Below are 22,771 nucleotides of genomic sequence, written 5' to 3' on the forward strand. Positions count from 1 at the left end.
GTTCATGGTCTGTCGGCTGGGAAAGCGTCTTTGGGCATCATGTCGAGATACGAGTCAGGACAATCGCATTCTAATGAGAAAATGGGCATGCATTGCTGAGTAGGAAGCCAGGCACCCAGAGCCAGAAGCCATGGACGGTGACCAATGTGGCCACATGTACGGATACTACATACGTCGTAGTACGTAGCGAAGACTTTATCCTGGCCTGGATACCAGTAGTATCTTCAACCGTCCGCGCCTGCCGAGGCACTTTCGGGCGCTATTTCCAGTAATTGCACCGAACCGAGATTCCCCCACCAATGACGGCGCGTCTCCCCAGACGTACCCAGACGTACCCAGACGTACTTAGGTACCCAGAGGCCACAGCGGCCAGATGATCTGATAACCAGCGCCTACTCTGCACCTCTCCACGCACCCACGGCAAGTTACAGTGGAGTTGAAACGTGCAACCGCTCAAGGGCTCAACTAGGAAGTTGACCTACACGGCAGCGTCTTTTCTCATTTTCTCCCTCATCGCTGGCCCACCGCCGGGTCACTTTTGTGCGGCTCACTTGACCAATTCAACACCACCTCCCACCACAGCCAGCCAGCCGCCATGTCCTCGACAGTGACGAACGAAAAGGCCTCGGAGCCCGTCGCCTCCCTGCCGTCGGGCGAGCCCATCGACTCGGCCATACCTCCCTCCTCCTCCTCCTCCTCCGCCGTCTCACCCCCCAAGAAGCCCGCCGCCACCAAGGGCAGCATCGCCAGCCTCGTCGCCGCCACGCCGTCAGCCGTCGACACCTTCCTGACCCGCCTGCACCGCATCGCCAGCACCCGCTCCGGCGCCGACACGGTCCTCTTCTTCCTCACCTACTCGGCCCGTCTGTCCAGCAACCTCCTCGAGACGGCCAGCCGCGCCGCCCTGCGCAACTCGGCCAACAAGCTCGTCGCCCTCGCCCTGCAGCTGCCCCCCTCCTCGGCCGTCTCCTTCGCCTCCTCCTCCGCCCACCCCGTCGCCTCCCCCGTCATCGGCCGCGCCCTCAACCTCGCCGCCCGCCTCACCGCCGCCTGCACCACCCTCAGCGACGTCCGCACCTTTGGCCGCCTCTGGGGCCTGCTGGGCCTGTACTTTGCCGCCAAGAAGCTCGTCCTGTCGCGCCTCGCGGCCGCAAAGAAGTCCGGCGCCGACAAGCCCGACGCCGCCGCCGCCGAGTCCCGCTTCGATACCCTCGTCGCCGCCGCCCAGATCCTCGCCCTCATCTCCTACCAGACCGCCGAGAACGTCGCCTACCTGTCGTCGCGCAAGGTGCTGGGCTTCTCGCCCGCGGCGCAGTCCCGCCTCGCGGTGTGGAGCGTGCGCTCGTGGGCGCTGTACGTCGGCATGGAGCTGGGCCGCCTGGCTGTGGAGCGCCAGCGCCGCCTGGCCGCCGCGGGGGGCGCCCTGACGGCCAAGGACGCCGAGTGGAGTGCCGCCTGGAGCAAGGACTTCTTCCGCAACCTGGCCTGGGCGCCCATCACGGTCCACTGGAGCGTCGCCAACGGCCCGCTGAGCGAGCTGGCCATCTCGCTGCTGGCCTTCTACCCGGCGGTGGCGCAGATGAGGGACGTCTGGCGGGCGAATGCCTGAGTCGGTGGAGGGGTGGTACCAGGTGGTGGTTTACAGCAAGCGAGCGTATTGGGTCTTGAAGAATCCGGGCTCTATTTATACTAGGGCATATATATACGATGCAGTACGCGCTAAGGGCGATATTTTCTTGTAAGACTTCGTAAAGGGATCATAATAAATCTCTACTATGTAAGGGGGATGATATTTCTCGCCCTCATACCCTGCTCTCCTCTTCTATTATACCGCCTATACAAGATTGCACGTGAGAGGATACATCCACGCCTGGCTTAAAGTCTCTACCGATGGCATCTGCTGAAATAGGGCGAGGAGTGCTTGGGAGTTGAGAAGTTCAGCCCTACTGGTGTCTCTAAAACGATATGCCACCACTTCGCGAGCTTCCTTTGATGTGGGGGGCTGCTGCTCCTATTTCCTAACGTATATTTGATTCTCTTTTTGCTATTATAGGTTTTCAATAGGTACAGTAAATACAAGAAAAACCAGGTAGGTAAGTAGGGCTTATTGTCACCCCAGAGATATATTACTATCCCCTCCAATGACACATCTTCTTCGTTTGGTCTCAAGACTTCCAAAACACGCCATGACTGAGCAAATCAGTACGTCTAGATCTATAACCGCGTCCGTCCTTATAAACTCCAGGTGCCCCAGTGAAATTCCAGTCTCTATGTTTTGCCCACCCAGAAGCGTGTTTAGCCATGAGCCGTATATACCATGATTGATTACTGCAAGGAAATGTTTGGTGAGTTTGTGCCAAGGTCGAGGTGCTCCCAGAGCTGCCCTCATGATATCGTCCCCCGAATTCTATAAAACGCCAGGTTGGAATGGGAGAATTCTGGCGCAAAGATCTGTCGGTCGATACAACGGACCTCGATATATGTGCCAAGAAGAAAGTGCCAAGCGGGACTTTCGAATGTGGGCTGGAGGGACACGAGCCCACAAGGGAATATGCTGTACGATGATAGCGGGAATAAGAGTGGTAGTGTATGGTGATACATTGTGATGTTGGTAGGGCCATGACCCCTTACTGACCCCTGGTGCTGATAGCGTGGACAATCCAGCCCAGCTCGCTGGCAAAGTCCTCGACACCAGTGTCAGTCGGAGTAGGCAAGAACCTCGAAGTGGTAGGATGGCGACCAGCGTCATCGGGTATAACCAGTCGAGGGCTGGCCGGTACCCCAAAGGTAGGGCTTAATCCGAGTTTAAGCCTGGCGTCATCGTGGTCCATGAACCGCGACTGAAGAGAATGTTGGATGGGTAGTTCATTTGAATCCTCATGGGAAAGACCGTCGTCGTCATTAGAATCGTCGTAGAATGTGAGCATCTCGTCCTCGGGTTTGGTGACGGACAGCGGAGAACCCAGGCAACTGGATGTTGTCGAATTGAAGTTGTAGCTGCGAGACTGGGATATCGAGTCGAGAACGGGTGGTTCACCCGCCGACGACACGTCGCCTGCCAGTGCCCGGTGCCTGGTCGTTGGTCGTCCCGTATTGATAGTCAGAGAGCTCAGGTTCTTCGTGGTAAGGGGGACGGTCTCAGACGACACGGAGCGTTGGTAGGGAGGAGGCGACAGGCCTGTGGCGAACGGCTGAGACTCAGATACCGCCGAGGTGGCAAAGTTGTCATCATCCTCGTTCTCCTCGGCGATGTCTTCGGGAATGATTATGGCCGGGTGCTCGCTCAGGTTCGAGCCTGGCCGGGGAGGAATGTCGTCCGACAAGAAGCGGCGTAGAGATTCGGGGGAGATGGACCCGTTACGGCTCCGCGACGAAGCAGGACTTTGGCTGTCGGCGTAAGTTGAGACCGAAGCAGTGCCTGCGCTCTTCTCACGTCGATCGCGCGATCGGCCGCGCTCATCATTATGGGACTTGTACCCGAACAGACGCTTCCACGCAGGTGATGGCGAGAGTGAGCGGCTGGACGCGGCGTGGCGCAGAAGCCCCGGGGCGGATCGCTTGGCTACGGCGGCCACTTCTGAGGGAGTCGGCGTTACGGGACGAGGAGTGATGAATTTGGCCTGGGGGTCGATGACCTGGTAGTCGGTGATACGCATGGAATTGAGAGAGGCGCTGCGTTGACGGAGACACTTTTGGGATGGAACGGCCAGAGTGTTGACTGCCTGCCCGGGCAGGTAAGGGCATGCTGTTGTCGATGGCATAGTGGGATCAAAGGTTTCGGTCGATCCGTCTAACTCGTACTGATGAAGAAGGTCAGAGATGGACGTCAAGGTGGAAGTCCTTCTTCTTTTGGGGCTTCTGGGAGAGAAGAAGTGGGTGGAGGGAGGCTTACATAGTAGTAGTACGTATGGCCCATTTTTAGACCACCATGGCGTGTTGTGGATGAGTCGTCGTCACATCTAATGTCCCGAAAGGTATGGCAACCCTTCCACTGACCCTTGCCACGCCGAGAATCCCGCTCCATTGGGTAATGCATGGTGAAATTGTCCCAGGAACCAATAAGGCTGACGGCCTGGGCCGAAGGGTGCGTTTGGCTGGTATAATGGATCAGCTTATGTTACTCGCGGACAGAAATGCTCTTTGTGAAGTGAGACAGAGATGGAGTCGCAGGCGGAGACCCGATGCAAGACCCGATGGAAAGGGAGTGATGCACTGATGCCGTGCCGGCACAGAACCCTGCCCAGCCCAGATCGGCCACGAGTGACAACGAGACGGTATTCGCAACCCCAGCTTCTGGCATGGCAACATGGAATGCGCACGGTCAAGGCCCTGAAACAGGACTCAGGTCTCCCGAGTCGGGCGCACTGGCGCAGGTAGACGGCTGAGACTCGAGACCGGGGCCTTGGGCTGTGTCTCGGGCTCGACAGGGTGTGTGGTGTCTCCCATTACGGTGAGGTCGCCGATGAGAGAAAGACTGCGTGTCACTGTCCGCTTGGACAAATGCCAGCCCTGGGCAGCGCTTGGGTCTCTAGATGGACACGAGTGACGAGTGACGGCTGACAAGGCGATCGATGAATTTGATTGCTCATGGATCTTCCTTGACAAATCGGGAGACGACATGACAAGGGTGAAAAATAAATGGGTACGAGTATGAATATGTCCGTACGAGTAGGGCTGAGAGGAAAAGCATCGCCTACCGATGGTACCGAGATGAGATCATGAGGGCGTGCGCGTCATCTGGTCTGTCAATGCCAGAAACGCACGGATGTTTGGAAATCACACCGAGCCAAGGGTTGGTCGGTATTCGTATCGACGATGACTGTCAACAAGGAGTCGCTTGGCGCAATTCTGAGGGCGACGGTTGACCGAAGTGAAACCGGCACTTGGTTGAAATGAGGGACAAGATGCGAAGCTGAAAATACTCGTCGGGGCCGGCCAGCGAGCGAATGGAACGATGCAAAAGAAAGCACTCTGCACTGGCAAGGGCAGAACCAAAAGTAAAGAATGAAATAAAAGAAAGAGAGAAAGAGAGAGAGAGATAGAAAAAGCCACTCACAACAAAAAGGTGACGAGTGTGGTTGAGGGATCCATCGTGAACAGACGAGCCGGAGGAGGCGCGCTTCTAAATACTGGAGTACTCGGAACCATCATCCACAAGTCCATGGAACCAGTTGCAGGCGCCAACCGTAGTCGATAATTGGCGGTTAGGCCTGAGGAGAGGTACAGGAGTATCGACTGCGTTGCTGTGCAGGGCGCCTAGAGGACCAACTGGCAACGGGCGTGTGGGATGCTCTTTGGCGGCTGGAGTCGACACCCTGGGACTGGCCCAACCCAGTGCTGGTCATGCAATGATGCAAGGGCCCAATGCAGTCAGCACGCACCCGGGACGGCCGACACGTGTGTTAGACTACAGGTCCAGAGCGTTGGTGCTTGGTCCTTCGGTCCTCCGGTGAGGCTGGTCCTCTGAGTCTATAGTCTGCGAATGTTGGGACACGCAATAGCGATGTCGCAGATCTTGGAATCTGATCCCGTCTCGAACCCGCCAGGTTGGGAGGCGTCAGACGATTAGCCAATCAATGGACAAAAAAAGGACTGAAAGAAACGCCGTCGGGGATGTCGATTATCGAATCCCCATGCGTGCCCGGCGCTTGTTTGACGGACTGAGACGGATCCCAGCGCTTAGGATGGAGAGTCGGGAGCCAGGTTGAGTCGAGAAATCGAGGGCGTTCTACCTCGTAGCGCAGACGAGGGTACGGATATTTTAATGCTGGCCCAAGTGTTTCGCAGGTATTCGTAATAGGTGCTACCACCCATAGGAGTACGAGTATCCGTACAGAGTAGTAGCGAGTAGTCCGTACTACTAGTACTACTACTGTGTAGTAATACGACGTATCTGTAATACTTGGTACCCGTGCCGGTGTTTCGATAACGATGCTGCTAGCCTGCAGGATCTGCGACAGAGTCGTGGCAGTGGCGTCGTCTCAAGGATGCCCGTCCATTGCCGCGGGAGAGAGATGGCTCGGGTAAGCAATCGGGCCAGAACAGAAATCAGAAAGCGAGGAGAAAAGGGAGAAAAGATGGAATTATCTGATGCGATGGGAATAAGAAGGAGGACAGCCCCCCTGGGCATTCATTTCACGATGCCGAATGGCGGTTTTGGGGCTTCCGGAGACCCGGCGTAGCGTGCTGGAGCTGCACCGAGTTTGGCCTGTTTGGTCACTTTGACGCCTCTTTGGTGCCTCTTTGGTGCCTCTTGGTGCCTCTTTGGTGCCTGGTGGGCAGAGTCTAGCAGAGGCTGGAAGCTGTAGATCAAGGCTAGCCATTCCTTTGGCCACCTCCTAGCCAATCAGAGCACGTACGTGCCTGTCGGAATGGGTTCTGATTGGCCATGTGCGTCTACCGCCCGACAACTCTAATCACCTCACTGGCATGAACCAGGGGTCTTCAGCTGCTGTTACTACTAACATTATGCACAAGTTCTTCAGCTGCTCTTATTATGCACAAGGCCTTCAGCTGCTACTGCGATGTACAAGTACCAGAAACGGGCTGCACTTCAGCGCTGAATTGCCAATTATTAAGCTTTGGTTCGATTGGAGAGTCCCCCTGATGAATCACTCGAACCAGAAATCTCGACAATTTAGTAACATCCAAAGAATCAATGGGACCACAGACAATCCATCCCACACGTACAAGCCAAGCAGGTGGGGCTTACCGGTCCCCAGGCTACTTCGGGACACCGTCATACTGCTTCCTCGCCCACCCCAAGTCACATCCAAGATGCTCTCGTACGAGCCTCGTACTCCGTAGTCGCCCATCTTTCGCCTTAATAGTAGTATCTTCGGATATTATAGCCAACATCAACGGAATCGGGCAGCTTTGCGACAAGGCAATCATGCCCTAGGGTCGGACAAGGGGCCAATTTCCTTTCAAGACAACACCTCCATCCCAACTTGGCTCGGGCCAGGATTCTCGCTGTCGGTCTTCTACCTACTGTGTACGGGTACACCGTCAAGTCTCCCTCGTCTCTCTGCGCGGAACTCATCCGCGCCCGATCTAATACGGGTGCGCATGCTTTGGGTGCTTCCCGTGAGTCACATATCGTACTGGTACAGTTGCCGTGCAAGTCCCTTCGGATCTTCAACGCAGTACCTGGTGCTCCACAGTGTCTCGAGCGGTCCCCGCGATCGTTCGGGGGCGCCGGTCCACTGGAGGGCGCGCCTAGACTTGGCAAGGAGACGGCGTTGATTCAGGGCTGAACATCGCAATCAAGTGTCTGACTCTCTTTTGATGACGCAGCCCAGGGACAGCATCCTTGGATCCCGACTATTCGTACTTGTACTGCTTGAAATTCGTAGTTGTATTAGCATTAGTACAGTCTTTAGGGTAGATCATGGTACTCCAAGTAGAAGACATTCCCTAGACACAGATGTCGAGAATGGAGGAGCCTAGCTGCCACCGCCCACAGTCCATAGACAATTATTACTACTTGGCCATCGCTATGGAAGTGCGAGAGAGACTCCCTGGATAGTCAGGCTCCTGCTAGGATCTCGTCAACCCCCCCGAGTCTACACTAATTTAATGTCCCTCATGGCTGACAGCCTGGGAATGGGTTGGGCGGAACTCACAGCCGCCAGTACTCACAATGTGAGACCGTGGTGAAGATGTAACTCTCCGCCTAACGAAAACGTGGTTCGTGATCGGGCGTAAGGTACTTCAAAAAGATCTAAATTGACATTGCTTGACCATATGATTAGTCATGTCGGTATTTGATTCTATATACCATCATATCGTGGAGATTGGGGTACGCTTTTCGATATGCCGCATCATAGATAGTATCCTGGGGATCACGCAATCTGTGTTGCTCACTCAGGGTCGTTAAGGTCTCATATTTCCTCTGCTCTTTCTACAGTGTCATATCCCATCACTCATCATAGTACCCAGCCAGATCTGGGAAATGGAAAACCCACACCCCTGCGAAAAAAAAAGACAAATGTCAGGAGAGCTCCAACTCTCGGGCCCCAATGTGTCGTCCAAGCCTTGATACAGTCCCAATCCCAGAAACGATATACTTTTTTCCAAAACGAATGTAATGTGAGTCAGGAAGAATGAATAACAAGAAACGCAAACCCCAAAAAAGCTCCGGCGCCTTTGCACCTTTCTATGCCAGAAACAAAGATGCCATCTTCCGGTCCGACCAGGGGTAGTTGGTAAAACGCCGTTAGTGAAAGACATGAAGAAAATCTTGATACACCATCTCTGGGTTAATTCCGGCCTGCGAATCTATACGTTGCCTCCCTAAGGCTGTTTAGTGCCCTCTCATCGTCCGCGTACATTGCTGTACGGCTCCTTCTTTCTTATAATGATACTTTTACACTCCAAGTGCTGTGTGAACCGGTGCGCAGGTGGCTTAGATGCGATCACCGTTTCCCTTGATGTAGGACCGAGGGAAGAGCGCGTACTGCCCGACTGGCGGGGCGATCTGAGTAGATAGGCTCGACGTCCGCGCCCGGGGGCGACGCACCTTGGTGGAATCCTGAGACTTGAGCGGAGTGATCTCATCGCGGGCTAAAGATTCACTGGCGTGAGACCTATGGTGAGGCTTCTTTGCAAAGTTCATCGTAGGGAACGGCGTCAGCTCAGGAACGGTGTCCTTGGTACCAGGAGGTGTGGGTTCTTGATCGTTGCCGTCCTCATCCCTCGTGTCGATAAACTGTGTCGTGGGCATAGGCTCAATGGATTCGGCAATGACACCTGCGGCCTTGTTGAGTGACGTGTCGCTGCTGCTTACGGTAAGGCGCGTCATGGTCGTAAAGGTCGAGTTGGCAGAGGCATGGCGCTCTCCTGTTGTGTCTGTGTGCGTCGTCGAGAAGGTCTCAGTTGTGGAGGTGCTCGAACGCTGCTCGTACGCGAGGGGAGACCTCGTGTCGCTTCCCAGAGAGATCTCATCGTGGAAGGGTCCACCGAGGATCTCGTCGTCGTGGTAGTCATATTTCTCGGCGAGCATCTGTTGGTGGTAGTCACCAGGAATCAAGAGCGACGGGGATAGATTGAATCCATGGCATTCCCTGAAACTCGAGGCGTATGAGACGGGCCGGATGCCCTTGAGCTGCGACACACGGGTCCCCTTGTCTCCACGAGGAAGGGAAAAGTTGCTGGTGGCGCCCATGTGGCTGTTTGGCGACAAAGATTCTGGCCCAGCTCCAGGAGTGTGGTGTCTAGGCGGGCTCTGAGGCAGAACATCGGCGTCATTGTCAACAACCATGGTGGCGGATGGTCTTACACCGATGGCAGGATTGGCCTCGGCTAGTTCATCGTCTGGCAACATGTAGGCACCCTGTAATGGGAGTGCGGCTGGATGTCTGTAACTAGTATCTAGGGATGTGCGCTCCCACTGGTAATCGAAGTTGGCCTCGGCCTCGTGCTCGTAGCAGTAGTCAATATCGTCCTCCCAGTTGTCGTGTAAAGCGGCGGCTTCGGCCGCCCGGGGATCCTCATTTCCGCATTTCCTAGCCCCCTGGGCGGCAGCCACATCGAAAGGCCCCAAGGTATCTGATGCACCGCTCATTGGTCGCTGCGACTGTAGGAAGGAGCGGAGAGCCGGAACAGACTGACTTCCACGAAGGGACGAATTGTTACTCGCCAGGCTCAGCCGGGATCGGCCAAGAGCGCCATACTGCTCCTCTTCCTCGGGTACATCTGGTAGAAACTTTTCAACGTGCGAAGGCGACGCTGATAATGGCCAAGCGGCATCATCTGGCGTGGTCAGCGCATGTGAGAAGCGCTTCTCGTCTACTCCGAACGTCTGAAAGTCGGCCGGCGGTATGAATCCATGGGATGTGGCCGGTGGAGGCGAGTGATTCAATGGCTCGGACGGGTCATATGGCTGGGGCTGACGAAATCCCCCACTAGTTCGTGGCCGTTCTAGCGATGCAGACGCAAATGCGCTAAAGCCATCTGGCATTATCGATTGGCGGCTCGACATTCGAGGGGGTGGCATGGGAGGCGAGTTGGTTGGGTCCCAAATTCCCGTTTCGGTAGAAGCTCGAGCTCTGGGCGACGAACGTGGCGGGCTGCACCGTAGCTGATCCTGGGATTTGGCTAACCTCATCCCCCGACGAGAACCCAGCGATGGTGCCGTATGGCGGGGCAACAGTGAAGGCCGCGAGGGAAGCGCTGCTAATGCGGCATGGTCATACTCACTGTCGACAGGATCAATGGGCCCGTTGGAAAAGTGGTGAATGTCATGGGCATCAATCTTGAGTGCTCTGGGGGCGGATGTGGGATCAGGAGTACGGATGGTCGAGAACTCAGAACCTAGGCCGATTGTGTTGCTCCGTTGAAGATCCGGTAGATTTTCACGCTGAGTATGTGTTACATGGTGGAAATTGAAAGGCCCAGAAATCTGCACCTTCTTCTGAGCTGTCTCATCGCGGGAGGGTTTGCGACGCGTGAAGAGTGATGGAAGGAGCGAGTCCTTGGATGCGAGATCACTGGGTATCTCAGCTGAGTACAAGGAGCTGTTGGACGAGCTGTGGGAGCTGCTTGCACGCTTAGACCTGTGGCCTCGCTGGAATAAATTCTTCCCCAGCATTTGAACGCTCTCACGAGACGGGTCACTGCTAGTTGTGGACCGATTCGAGGGTTGGCGGCTGAGGGAGATCGAGTCAAAGGCCTGCTCCCAAGGCGAACGCTCCATTTCGCGGCGAGGTGAGGACCCAGACGATTGATTCCGCCGGGACTTTGGGCGGGTGAGATAGGAGGAACGTTTCATTTGTTTGCTCAGCTGGCGAAGACGTTCGGGAGAAGGTGGCCCGTCAATGGCGGGCTCCATGTAGTCGATGTCAGGGGTGGCATGTTGGCTGGAGCTGGCGCTGGCGCTGTCGCTGCCATCTCGGGACCGGGAAGATATCGAAAGTGATGGTTTGAGAGCATTTTTGCTTGCGACGGGTTGGGTGCGTCGCAGTGAATCTTGAGGTAGGGTCGGAGAAATAATGATAGGAAACATGGTGATTGAGAGCACCGTCAGAGGGCGACGAGCAATCGTGCCCTCTGGAACTCGACTATGACCTGCGCTCCAGGTTGATGCGACTCCCAGCTCTTACGGCGAGTGTTGACCCGTCTATTTGACCACGTCGACACGATCTGGCCCAATTGCGTTGGGATCGAATGGAGTATCAGTCGTCGTAGCTGTAGCTAATGGTTGTGGAATTCGGCTGATTGTACACGAGAGGCCGGTGTCAGAGTAATATGAGTTGGGCGACGGTGAGAGGCGGGCAAGATATCACCCAGGAGTAACCAGGAGGGGTTGCTAGGAGAAACCGGAAGACAGGAACAGAGAAAAGTCCAGACGAATCGACGTCCAGAGAGGAGGGAGCGAAGATGAGGCCAAGATGAGCAGGAGAAGGTGCACAGCACACGTTCAATGTAATACTACTATGTGTAGTAGTAGAGGCAGACCAACATGTCTGTGGCACAACAGGAATAATGACAGCAGCACCACGCGCAATCAATGCCGACGGCCAGCCAGGTGAGGGTAATAAAGAGTAATAAAAAATGACAGAAACGCGGGCAGGGTGACGGTGGTCGGGGGCACAGGGACCAGGATCCAAGCCTGGCGGACCCAGAATGGCAGGCTTTCCCAGGATGGCCAGGGAACCAGGGATGGGCAGGGTAACACCGCCAGCAGTCCAGGAGCAGGACCACACCCGACCAGGCCCCTGGGAGAGGATGGAATTGTGCCAATCTTGCTCCTCCTCGGTGTTGGACAGCGGGAATAGGGAGACCCGCCAACCCCTAAATGGGCAAGTCGCGGTGGGTTTGCGATATGGGGGCTGGGGCTTGGGACCTGGTCCAAGTCTCCAGGATGGCAGGATGGCAGGATGGCAGGAACAGGCAGGGGGATGGAGCTTGCAACTTGCCAACATGGAAGAGGGTAAGGGCACAAAAAAAGTTGCGAGATGCCCCAGTGGGTATTATTCAATGCGGGGAGGAGGAGGACGACGACGATAATGATGGAGCCACAAGTAGCAATTGAAGCGACCGACCGAGGTATTAGAATTGGAATATTGTGATGTCTTATGACGAAAGCCAATGCCTAGGCAGCCACGGTGGGCATGAGCCGTTGGCCCATCTAGTATACACTCGTGCAGACATGCAGTCGGACAAGACAGGGACTTCAATTTACGCTGGAGGCACATGGAGAATAGCACATGGAGTGAGGGAAAGGAGTCTGTCCCCCAAAGCCCGACGTAAGATACGCTAGCACCACCGCCGTCGTCTGGGATCTGTTGGCAGCTTTTTTTCTGTCGCCCGGGGTTTGTTCCAGGCGCGGGGTAGGGAAAAGCTTGCGAAAGATTGAAGCGAATTGCAATCGCATTGAAAGAGGATGATTGATGTGGCGTCCTCCAGCTCGTCCCAGATACAGCGGCATTGATACAGCAGCATTGTTGCCGCTGTCTGTGGCTGCGCTCAGAGTCGGTGTGAAGAGATGTCGGGAAGTGTGAAGAATCGTCGTCGCGCTGCGACAAAGAAGCAAGCAACCGCAAGCAACCGCAAGCAACCGCTCACCAGTGGACCATGACCTCTTCGTATCCACTCGCCATCACTCAGCGGCACTCCGCTCCGCCCTCCCAGCAAGGACAGCATCCTAGATTGGCCGGCGCTGCACCGAAGCAGCGGTCGGGAGGCGGCCAAATGGGGAGCCCAGAGGTCCGGATAGCCAACCCTACCTAGGTAGGGAAATATCGCGCTGCCACGTTCCGTCCTCCGCCATTCTCGTGGCCTGCTTGTCAGGTAAGGTACTACAGTACCTACCAGTATTACTGGTGGTACTAAAAGGTAATAGTGCTACCTACCTAAGGCATGTACTACCTTAATCAGGGCTGTCATGTATCCGTGCTGTCTGGTAGGAAATAGCTGCACAGCGGATCGAAATGGTGGGGTTAGAAGCAGGAGGCGGCCACCGTCACACCTTCCCCTCAGCGTACCGATGTGCTGCCAGAATTCTTCCGTCAGGCACAAGCTGCAGGTTCCCTCCGACCAGTAACAGACAGAAAAACACGCGCAGAGCCGCGCAGCCAGACCAGCCACTATGGGTCGACGACGACCACCCACCTAGGTAGGTAGGCCGCTGTGTTGTCGTACTCATTGGGCGAAGAAATGGCCTGTGCGGCGACAGGCTGCCCTCGCAAACACCAGACGAAGACGGGCCTGTGAAACACCCCAAGTGGGCAGGACTAAAACAGGATGGGCTTCTCCAACAAGGCTGCATCTGCCGGCCGCGGTTTCTGGCATGCTATCGACCGATTGAACCCTGGCTCCCATGTGTCTCTCCGCCCGACCGCCATTTTCGATGCTAGAGGCTGGCAATGCTTCATAATGGCTCGGTGGTTGGCCGCTTCATGGTTTCACGGTTTCAAACTCGACGTCGAACCATCGTCTCGGGCATGCATGATGTCCTGAGGTTGAGGTTGCCCTCAAGGGGTTCGCTTGTGCCAGACTGGGCATGAGTCCCCCCGGTATACGGAAGTACCGTGGGTCGACACGACCTCAAAGGCTAGGTAGGTGAGGCACGTTTACCTACTACTAGTACTACGTATCGTGATCCTGTTCACGTGTTCCCATCGTACCGATTTCAGTCCGAAACAACATGAGGCACGAAGAGTACGAAGAGCTATCAATAACACTATTAACAATACTACAACCAACAATTCCCATTCTCGCGGTGTGGCCCAAGAGCCATCTCACAAGGCCTTCTCCGAGAAAGTCGACAAATCGAACAACCTGAGGACACGTGGTAGCGACAGGACTGAAAGCTCCCGTTATTATCAGTCAGGCTCAATCATGAACATGGACATAATCAAGAGGATTATTCCTGCTGGAGCCTGAGACAAACGACACGTAGTTGATTAGTCGTATCTACGCAACAATAAACGTGGGAGCCTTGTTGGAGGTGGGACCAGCTGCCGCTTCTGTTAAGCTCTACTCAGCACATGCTTCGAGCTGCCCCAAATAGGCTGGTGGGGGTTTCCAAAGAGGCGCAAAAGAGGCGCACACCAGCCGCTCGAGCCCTGTTGACGATCCTGGCTTTCGGATGCCTCTTATGTCTTAACGAATATTACGGAGCATGCGGATCTGATATCTGAATCTAGATAAGAAACGACGTACATGGTGTCGAGTTTCTCCTTGACCACGGACTGGGGATGGGTAATATGATTCTGTTCATCATCTAGGATGCTGACGTTCACGAAGTCAGCAAGTCCTTGCAGCCCCTGCTCACTCGGGAGGATGATTAGGAAGGCCAAAAAGGATGGAATTTGTCAATTGACCCCGAGCCTGGCGGAGAACCTAACAGCACAGAACCTTGGAGAATCTCTTGACTCCCAGTCTCATCAGGGTCTTCATAGTACGAGTACTGAGCCGCGTGCGCAGGTCCGCCAACTTAGCGCACTCACCGCGGTTCCAGGAGTTGGGTCTAGACTCTAATAGCTGGAGAGAAACCCAGAAGCCCTGAGCTTCTCTGTGCCGATGATCCACCCAGATACGTAGCTAGTATCCGGAACGATGTGGCAGGTACTCCGACAAAGCAAGTCTCCCTGTCACATCGTGGGGTGAGAGTCCCGTGGTGGTAAACTTGTTACCGGGGAAAAGAAGGAAAATGTAACCTGCACACGCGAGTCCAGAAGACATCAATACGATCCAGTGCTCCGGAACTCTGATGGCCTATGCCCTCACTGGTGCTCCACCGCACTTTTTCAAGTTGGAAAGGTAGGGTTAGACCATAGGCGGTGCCAAATGCCACTCCGTGAGTGCATTTGGAGTTTTCAAGCCCATCACTTCGCTTTGTTAATACTGTGTAGACCAACCGAGGAGCCAGGAATCCACTGCTCTCTGCTCCTTTGTTTTTGTCAACCTCCCATGTGGGAGACTAGGTACGAATCTACGAATTTGTCCAGCGCGAGTGGTTGGTGAATGGTGATTGGCAGGCAACAGTGTGGATGGCATCATGGATGACTGCAGGATGGTAGGGGTGTTGTAGATGCGGCAACCCTGTCACCACGACCTTCGCCGTCCTTCGACGATTGGGCCGCGGGAGCGTGCCTGTGGCTGCCAAGTGCCTTTCATGCAGGGGCCGAGTGAAGTTGTGGCCACTGGCCCTGGGCTTGTGGACTTGTGGGCTTGTGGACTTGTGGGCTTGTGGGCTCGTGGGCTCGTGGCTTGGACAACTTTGGCTTCCCCAGGGAAGACGTGGGCTTCGGCGTTGACCGTCCACGACCAAGTAACAGCGGGACTAGAGATATCGATGTAGGTGAGCATAATGGTGAACTAGCGAATTTGGGGACTATTACCACTGCGGGCGAGACATATTGCCAAAAGAAGAAGTCCTAGAGAGTGAAGCCACCCACAACGACGAGGACTAAACCACGAGGCCGCCGCCGCCCAACACAAAAAACGAGAGCTACCTACGGAGTACGGAGTACTTACTATAAATACCAGGTATGTACCTATGTACAGCCGGCCGGACGTGTCATTCATCTCTAATACCATATCCGTACTATGTACGGATAAAAACCCAGCGGGCCAAAGGCTGTACGGAGTGTACAACCAAGGCCTCAGGAAGGAATCCTCCCGCCGAACCCTGGCTGGAATCTTCCATTGGTGACATGGAAGCATGGAAGGCCCCGTCTCTGTTGTGCCACAGCTGTGCGCACCACCGTCGCAACGTACCTAATACTACTACCTAGTATGTACTCCGTACGTACGAAGTACCTACCTAGGTATGCATGGAGGGGCTGGCTGCGGCTCAGCCTTGGACGAAGATGAACCAGATGGACAAATAGCCAAAATGCCCCTTCCACCAACGTCGGAATGCTGTTCCGAGGGGCGTCGCGGCCATGCTTCAGGAGAGGCACACCATACTCGCCTCACCGTCTGGAGTACATATGTGCCTGCATTATCCATCGAGCCATCGTGCTTGGAGTTGCTGTCTGCGCACCTTGCCGAGGCCCAAGCTTCTGACCCGACCTGCTGGGTATGCGGGCAAGGCAACGGTTCGCTTTGATGAGGTGATTAATTGTCTCCAAGTACGGACACTGTGCGGGCAACTCTAGCTGTGGACGACAAAGCTGTGGGGTTTTCTTTTGCAGCCACAGCGTCGCTTCTAGAATAGGCAATGCTCCTAAAGTCCCTCAAACTACTTGGGCCGCGTAGACATACGGATACCATGTGTCTTATACGGAGTAACCAGAAACTCGGGCCAATGGCCCTTCACCGGTGCCACCAACAGGTGGCAGAGAAGCAGTCAAGCAGGTTCGGGAAATGCACGCTGGCCTTTATTAACCACCTCTCGTAGTGTGATGGAGCGATAGTATGCACACATGGTACGTACTACTGATGTATTCGTACACTGGCGATGTTACTACCTTGGTACTTCTGATCGGCACATCGGGTGCGTGAGACTCGAGCAACGTTGAACTCGACACTCTTCTTCCTTACCAGCACTTTGGTCGACAAAAGCCCTATTATTCGTAGCAGCAGGAATCGAGAGCTCTTGTCATTAGGCAAGGAACCCATGCTCCCCCGGTTGGATCCATTCATCCGGGGCGAGGACCTTGCGCCTCTGCACTTCTGTGCATCTGCACTCCTGCACTTCTGCAGCGGCGGGCCAGCTGCTGTTGGTGTTGGTTGCTGCTCCTGCTCAATCGGTGCGAAATCCCTAATGAGCAACGGCCAGTTGGAAATGCAACAAGGGTTCTTGGGGGTTCTTTGGCTTGCATGCTCTATTTGAGCCGATGATGCTGCTTCCTAAAAGTTCCCTGGCGGCCTGTGTGGCTTGCTTCTGCTGATGCCGCTGGGTAATTATCGTGACCTGTGTGTGTTCTGGTCGCTTCGTGCCTGTGCGAAAGACGCGCAGCATGCACACCGCCATGGGCCAATGATTGGTCAATCCGGATTCACCTGAATCGTGCTCAGGTTCAGGACTCCAGAATGTTGGAAGGTGAGTGAATCCCAGGGCCTGTTGGGCTGCCCGACTCTTGCATTGATCTCTTTGGGACCTGCGCCTCAGCGATGGCTACCTCGCCCCCAATCCGTTAGAACTACGTACTATGTACGGATACTTTGGTATTACCCAACACATCAGGCGGTGGATTTCTTGTCATGGGAAACGCCACAATCTAGTAGTAGTGCTACGTAGTACTCCGTGCGTATGTACGTACGGACTGGTACAGATAGCAACAATACCACAAACACCAGATGGGGCTTGGCAGTTCAAGATGGTCGGAGGCCCTTCTCTTGAGCCTCTGTGGCGTGCGCTGTGCACTCAAGTCAAGAGTCGACGATCCGATCCAGCGGCGCCAGGATCGCCGCCACCCGCCCTCCGCTGTTCGAAAAGCCCACAGCTTGGTATTACCAAGGTGGTAACATCGGCGATGCTTAGCATCCGTCCTGCTTCCTGCAGACGCCATTCAAAGACCCGAGCTGAATCCGTCCGGCCCGTGCCTCCCCTGGCCTGCTCCTTTCCCACTAGGTAGGATGATGCCAGGATGGATCCGTCTGCGCCCTGCTTATCATGCCGCTTCCCACTTGGGCCAACCCCTCTCCAGAGGACACAGTAATACTACTGTAATACCCTCCATCGATGCTTTATTTAGCCCATAATGGAGTGGTGATATTACTATATTACTATGCGCAGACCAGGCGGGGGAAAAGTGCTGGGGGAGGTGGATCTTGGGTTGGGAGCTAGATGCTTGACTCGACGACGACTCTACGAGCCCATAAGTGTTGGCTATTGGATCGGCGACGATCTTCAATTGGAGGAGCCGGCAATTTTGTGTCGACTCGGCGTGCCCCCAGCTAATAGTGCCTCCTGCTTCAACTAATTAGCCTTGGAAGACCCATCTGGCCACGCACCCGGAACGCGGAGGCCGTGGCTCAGGTCCCCAGTCCCCAGCAAAGCGCCGGCCGGACCCAGATATCGCCGCCTGGGAGTCATGGCTGGGTGGCTTCGATCCCGCGCACCCGTGTCGTCATGCTGGTATTACATATATCCGGGGGTCGGGTATAGGTACGGGGGATGGGGACGAGGGATGGGGACGGGGGACGGGGAACGGGAGCTGGCCATCCGTGACCCCCAGTCGGAAGCATATTACATACTAGTATCCGTACTGAGTACGTACATAGGTAGTAATAGTAGTCGAAAGTGGGATGCTACAGATCACAAACTGACAAAACGGGACCTTGAACAGATACCGGGACCAACGATGCAGGGTATCAAGGAATGCTAGATTAAAGTGTAGGGAAGAGTGCCTCGCTCTACATGAAATACTACGTGCTATGTACCAACAGTACCAGTAGGTTCCAATCCAAAAACTGAGATGCGTGTCCGTACCAACTACTGAGTACCGAGAAGCGGCAACAACATTCAATATGTGCCCAAACGCCTGTTGCTCATGATTCGAATCGCCAGCAGGGGGACCGACTTCTTGCGTCCCGTGTATTATTGCACTCTGTGCTTTGTCGTACAAGAGACAAGCGTCTCTTTCTCCATCAAGAGAACCTGGCCAGCTTTCTTAATTGGATGGCCCAGGCAGGGTATCATTAACGTCTGCTCGCTCAACATCCGCATCTGCTTCGCCTGTCCTTCTCTTCTTGGGCTTGAATAGGTCGCCCAAGGCATCGCTTAAGCTGCGAGACCTCATTCGCCCATAATCCTCATTGCCATCAGTTTCGTGGAAGCTCTGATTATCTTCTTGGTGGACTCCCCGTGCCAAATTGTCTTCAGAAGTGGGAACTCCGGCCGGGCCTGCGACACCGCTGCCGTCCTCATTAAAGAAGAGGCTGGCGCGGATCCTGGAGCGAATGTGCCTCACTGATGACTTCTGCGCGAGCGCTTGTTTATCTCGGAGAATGCCATCCTTCATGACCATTGTGACCGTTGATGCGAGCGGAGAGGGGGATATAAAGGTCCCGGTTCGGTGGTGCTGACCCGGCCCAATAGTATTGGCTCGGTTCTGAGGTGTCAGCAGCTGGTCAGGTTGGTAGCCTGGCATAGCTTGCACGTCCCTCATGGGAGTTACTGGGTGAGACCGACTGGGCGCCAGGACAGCCGCCCCTGTCATGAGACTGTCGGCAGACATCGTCCTTATACCCCTACCTGGCGGCGTGGTGGCTTGCGGCTGCACCCAGCGGTTGCCCAGTAGCGAGGCTGATTCCGGCCCAACGGAGCTCGGTGTGCTGCCATGCCCGACAGGGTGGAACAAAGGGGTATCGTCGTCTTCCGCTAGGGGGGATGAGGCTACTGGCTCAAAATACCCAGCCCGTGAGTGCTTACTAGATCGCCGAGACCGAGGGAGGGGTGTAGTTATGCTCTGCTGGTCCGCGGAGCCCTGTGGGTTCCCTTCCTGGTGTGCAAGACTGATGGTCTCCTCCACACCCTCGATATCAGAGAGGGCATCGTCGTCATCCTCACTCTGGCCCCGCCCACTTGTAATGAGAAAGACGCCAAAGAAGGTGAGGAGACAGCCCCCAACAAATTTGCCAGCCTGTTCCGCTGTCGTCTTCTCGAAATCGCGGTACAGAACAGCGCTGCCCAAGATGACGCAGAGGGTGAACATGACGAATTGGATCGGGATGACCTGGGTAGAGTCGAAACGCTGTAGGGCTTTGTTGACGTAGCGGATCTGCATGATTGCGGTCCCAAGTAGGATGAAAATCAGGACGTACGTGACGGGTGTCGCGAATGCCCGCCATAATGTAGAAGAGAGCATGGAGGAGACGCCCTTGGTCGCCAGGGCGGTGTACCCTCCTGTGTTCATGTCAGTCGTCGAGGACGGTTTGTGGAAGTTAACAAAGGCACATACCGAAAAGGCCGACGAGGCCTAGGTCAATGAGGATAGTGCGTCGCCCATACCTCGGGCTCGCCCACATGAGGACAATAATGAGCAGTATAGTGACTCCAAGATAGATTTCAAACGCCAATGTCGTGATGGCACCCCATACATCGTCTGGATTCAACTTGTTCTCCTGGGTATTGGCGCTCAGAACCACAGTGACAACGCCCCCGACAGCAACAACAACGCCCCAGAAGTCACGTTGCCGGAAACGCTCATGGAACATGAGTGGTGCGATGATGCAGTTGGAGATCAGTGCCACGACGCCCAACGGTGACACGATGGACGCGGGTGCAAATCCGTAGGCCAAGAAGTTTCCCATCTCTCCCAAAGTTATCAGAATCTGGCCTAGCCACCAGTATGGTGATTTTAAATATGACGATGCCGCCTTGGCCTGCCGCTCTGCCTCTTCTTCATCGACGGCACCTTCGGTGGACGGGCTGGAGAGGAAGGACGCGGCCAACGGATCCGTCTCGCGACTATCGTCTAGGGTGTCGTCTGGGGTACCATCATCATCTGAGATGGTGGCGCCGTTCCCATCACCATTGGAGCTCCCGTTCCGCTTGACAGTGCCGTAGGTTCCCATCTGGCCGCTCCTATGTGTCCGCCTCATGGCCGCGCGGGCTCTGCGACGTATCGAGACGCGCTGCTTGTGCAGCCTTGTGTGCGCGTACCGCTGGACGTTGAGGGCCAGTGCAATTAGGACATTCCCGACAATGGCTGTGACGATGCCGATGAGCGACGACCAATTCTGCAGCGGCTCCCCTCCTCCGTCACCTCCACCCGAGCTATGATCGCCTGTAGGGGCGATCGCCAACGTAGTCGTCGTCCACATGTCGGGCGCCGTCGATGACATCCATGGAAGCTCATGCGTCGGACTCGGCTGCAGTATCGCCATCGTCTTGGGCTCTCACTCTTTATCGGGGTCGGGGTTGACGTCGCTCCCGACCAGGGCCGTGGAGGGTCGTCAGTTGGCACGCCACAAACTTGCCACACGTATCATTGGAGCTGTCGCGAGTTTCGGTGGTTCTCTGGGCGGTCGGCGTAGGTAGGTCAAGGAGCCGTCGAGAGCGAAAGCGTCAGCTCTCGTTTGTGGTAGAAAAAGTCGAGTTTGTCTCATGAGCTGGAGAGCGCAAACCTCTCCATGGAGTAAGTATCGAGTAGATTAGATAGTCGGGTACCCAGACTTGCCAGTGTCCTAGACATGGCGGCGGTTGGCACGGGCTTGGCGTCCCGCGCGGTCATTTCGGGAGATTCGCTAGCGGGGCAAGCCACTGAGGCCCCTTCTGTACAGGCTTACAGGGCTCCAGGCTTACCGGAGTACAGCCGTTACAGCGGTGATAGCGGCCTAGCAGGCGCCTGCGCCACCACTGTACTCAGCTGGAGCCCTGAGTGGATGGGATTGGATCGGACGGGGCATATTGGGCATTGGCGGGATTGTGGGGTTTCCCGAGGTCACGACCGACCACCACCGGTGTCAATGGTGTCATTGCTACTTATTGGCGGTGCCTCAGGACCTCAGGAATCTTCGACAGCACCACATTGGAACTCTATTTGAAACCTAGTCGTATCCTATTCCTTAGACCGGGCACAACCTTTTCTCGACATGCGCACTGGCGACCACGGCAGCAACCACGACGGCAACCACGACGATCACCATCTTCTGAACCCATTTGTGCGGTTCAAGCACCACGTCGACTCGACCTTCGCATCCGCCTTTACCACTATGTTCAACCCCTCCGAAGGCTCCTCGTCGTCTAGTGGTGAGGGCCGGCCGCTCGCCCAGGCGGGTGGCGGTCTGAGATCACTTATGTTTACATCCTACTCCCCCCTCGCCCTCCGACAACTTCCGCAACCCGTTCCAAACGATCTCCCCGAGGGCCTCGATGGCTCCATCTTCACATTTGAGGATGCCTTTGAAGACCTGCTCGCCATGTCTATGGGCCAACCACTGCCCGATATAAACCAGCGCTACGAGCAGAGGAAGCTTCTGCGGCACATGTTCCCCTCGGGAGAGCCGAAGTGGTTCTGGATACGGAGGCTGAAGGCCTCCGGCTTCCTGGACTCGAAGCCGCGGGAGGGAATCGACGCCATGGACCAGTCAAGATGGGATCATCTCCACAATGAGCTACAGCGCAGATCAGACGAAGTTTGGGGCCGTTCTGATGAGGCCGAGAATGATCCACGGTATCCGGACCCGTGGAAGGCCAAAATGAGCGCCACGGAAGCAATCGAAACTCTCGGCAAGCTGACTGGGGAGCTCGCTGAGGAATTTGGCAAATTGGAAAAGTTCTTGGAGAAGACTGGCCTCGAACCGTGGAGGCGATCCGGCCCGGATCATTTCGATGATTTGTTCCTGTCATCGCTCCAAGATTTCGCCGACTCGGGGAAAAGGTCGTGGGATGCCTTCATGAAGGGCTTTAGCGAGCACGCGGGTGCGCAAGAGAAGCAGAGGTCTGCAGATGCGTCCTCCGGAACCAAGGTGGAGGAGAGTCGTGATGAGCATGTAGATAAGCACGGCTATGTTCACAGCAAGGTCACACGAAGGGAGCTAGACAGAGACGGAAACGAGCTGAGTAGAACGACGAGCTACCAAATGTACCCCAGCCCGGATCGATATGCAGAAACGAACCAGGGTAGCATGGAAGGGGCCGACCACCACAAAGAGGATCGTCACGAGGATGGGAAAAAGTCGGGGTGGTTTTGGAAATAGGTAGCGACGGGACTGCATGCTGCTGGTGATAATCTTCTGCATCTCCACTCAGTCGATAAACATGATTTCGCAGAATTAATTTAGCGGTATTTGCTTTCCATCAACTATACGCGATCCGCCTGCTATGCTATGGCTTGTACAACATGCTGGCTTGCCTAACCTGACAGGC

The 22,771-nt window shown here is 55.4% G+C and overlaps 5 protein-coding genes across 5 annotated transcripts; 2 read left to right on the forward strand and 3 right to left on the reverse strand.

Annotated features, from left to right (window-relative positions):
- Nucleotides 1-595: 595 nt before the first annotated feature.
- Nucleotides 596-1,609, forward strand: ACO1O0_007991 (uncharacterized protein; the record flags this gene model as incomplete). The annotated part of the gene is made up of 1 exon (XM_083197357.1): nucleotides 596-1,609. One exon carries the CDS (start codon nucleotides 596-598, stop codon nucleotides 1,607-1,609), a length of 1,014 nt encoding a protein of 337 aa, XP_083046825.1.
- A 1,018-nt stretch (nucleotides 1,610-2,627) lies between these two features.
- On the reverse strand, nucleotides 2,628-3,656 carry ACO1O0_007992 (uncharacterized protein; the record flags this gene model as incomplete). Its single annotated transcript, XM_083197358.1, has 1 exon — nucleotides 2,628-3,656. The coding sequence occupies one exon, from the start codon at nucleotides 3,654-3,656 to the stop codon at nucleotides 2,628-2,630; it is 1,029 nt and encodes a 342-aa protein (XP_083046826.1).
- Nucleotides 3,657-8,407: 4,751 nt separating this feature from the next.
- Nucleotides 8,408-9,982, reverse strand: ACO1O0_007993 (uncharacterized protein; the record flags this gene model as incomplete). Its single annotated transcript, XM_083197359.1, has 1 exon — nucleotides 8,408-9,982. The coding sequence occupies one exon, from the start codon at nucleotides 9,980-9,982 to the stop codon at nucleotides 8,408-8,410; it is 1,575 nt and encodes a 524-aa protein (XP_083046827.1).
- Nucleotides 9,983-18,569: 8,587 nt separating this feature from the next.
- On the reverse strand, nucleotides 18,570-20,724 carry ACO1O0_007994 (magnesium transporter NIPA-domain-containing protein; the record flags this gene model as incomplete). The annotated part of the gene is made up of 2 exons (XM_083197360.1): nucleotides 18,570-19,804; nucleotides 19,860-20,724. 2 exons carry the CDS (start codon nucleotides 20,722-20,724, stop codon nucleotides 18,570-18,572), a joined length of 2,100 nt encoding a protein of 699 aa, XP_083046828.1.
- A 771-nt stretch (nucleotides 20,725-21,495) lies between these two features.
- On the forward strand, nucleotides 21,496-22,602 carry ACO1O0_007995 (uncharacterized protein; the record flags this gene model as incomplete). The annotated part of the gene is made up of 1 exon (XM_083197361.1): nucleotides 21,496-22,602. The coding sequence occupies one exon, from the start codon at nucleotides 21,496-21,498 to the stop codon at nucleotides 22,600-22,602; it is 1,107 nt and encodes a 368-aa protein (XP_083046829.1).
- Between the last annotated feature and the right edge of the window lie 169 nt (nucleotides 22,603-22,771).

Source organism: Amphichorda felina (assembly GCF_050947745.1).
Source record: "Amphichorda felina strain 45539 chromosome Unknown scaffold_8, whole genome shotgun sequence".
Lineage (NCBI taxonomy): Eukaryota > Fungi > Ascomycota > Sordariomycetes > Hypocreales > Bionectriaceae > Amphichorda > Amphichorda felina.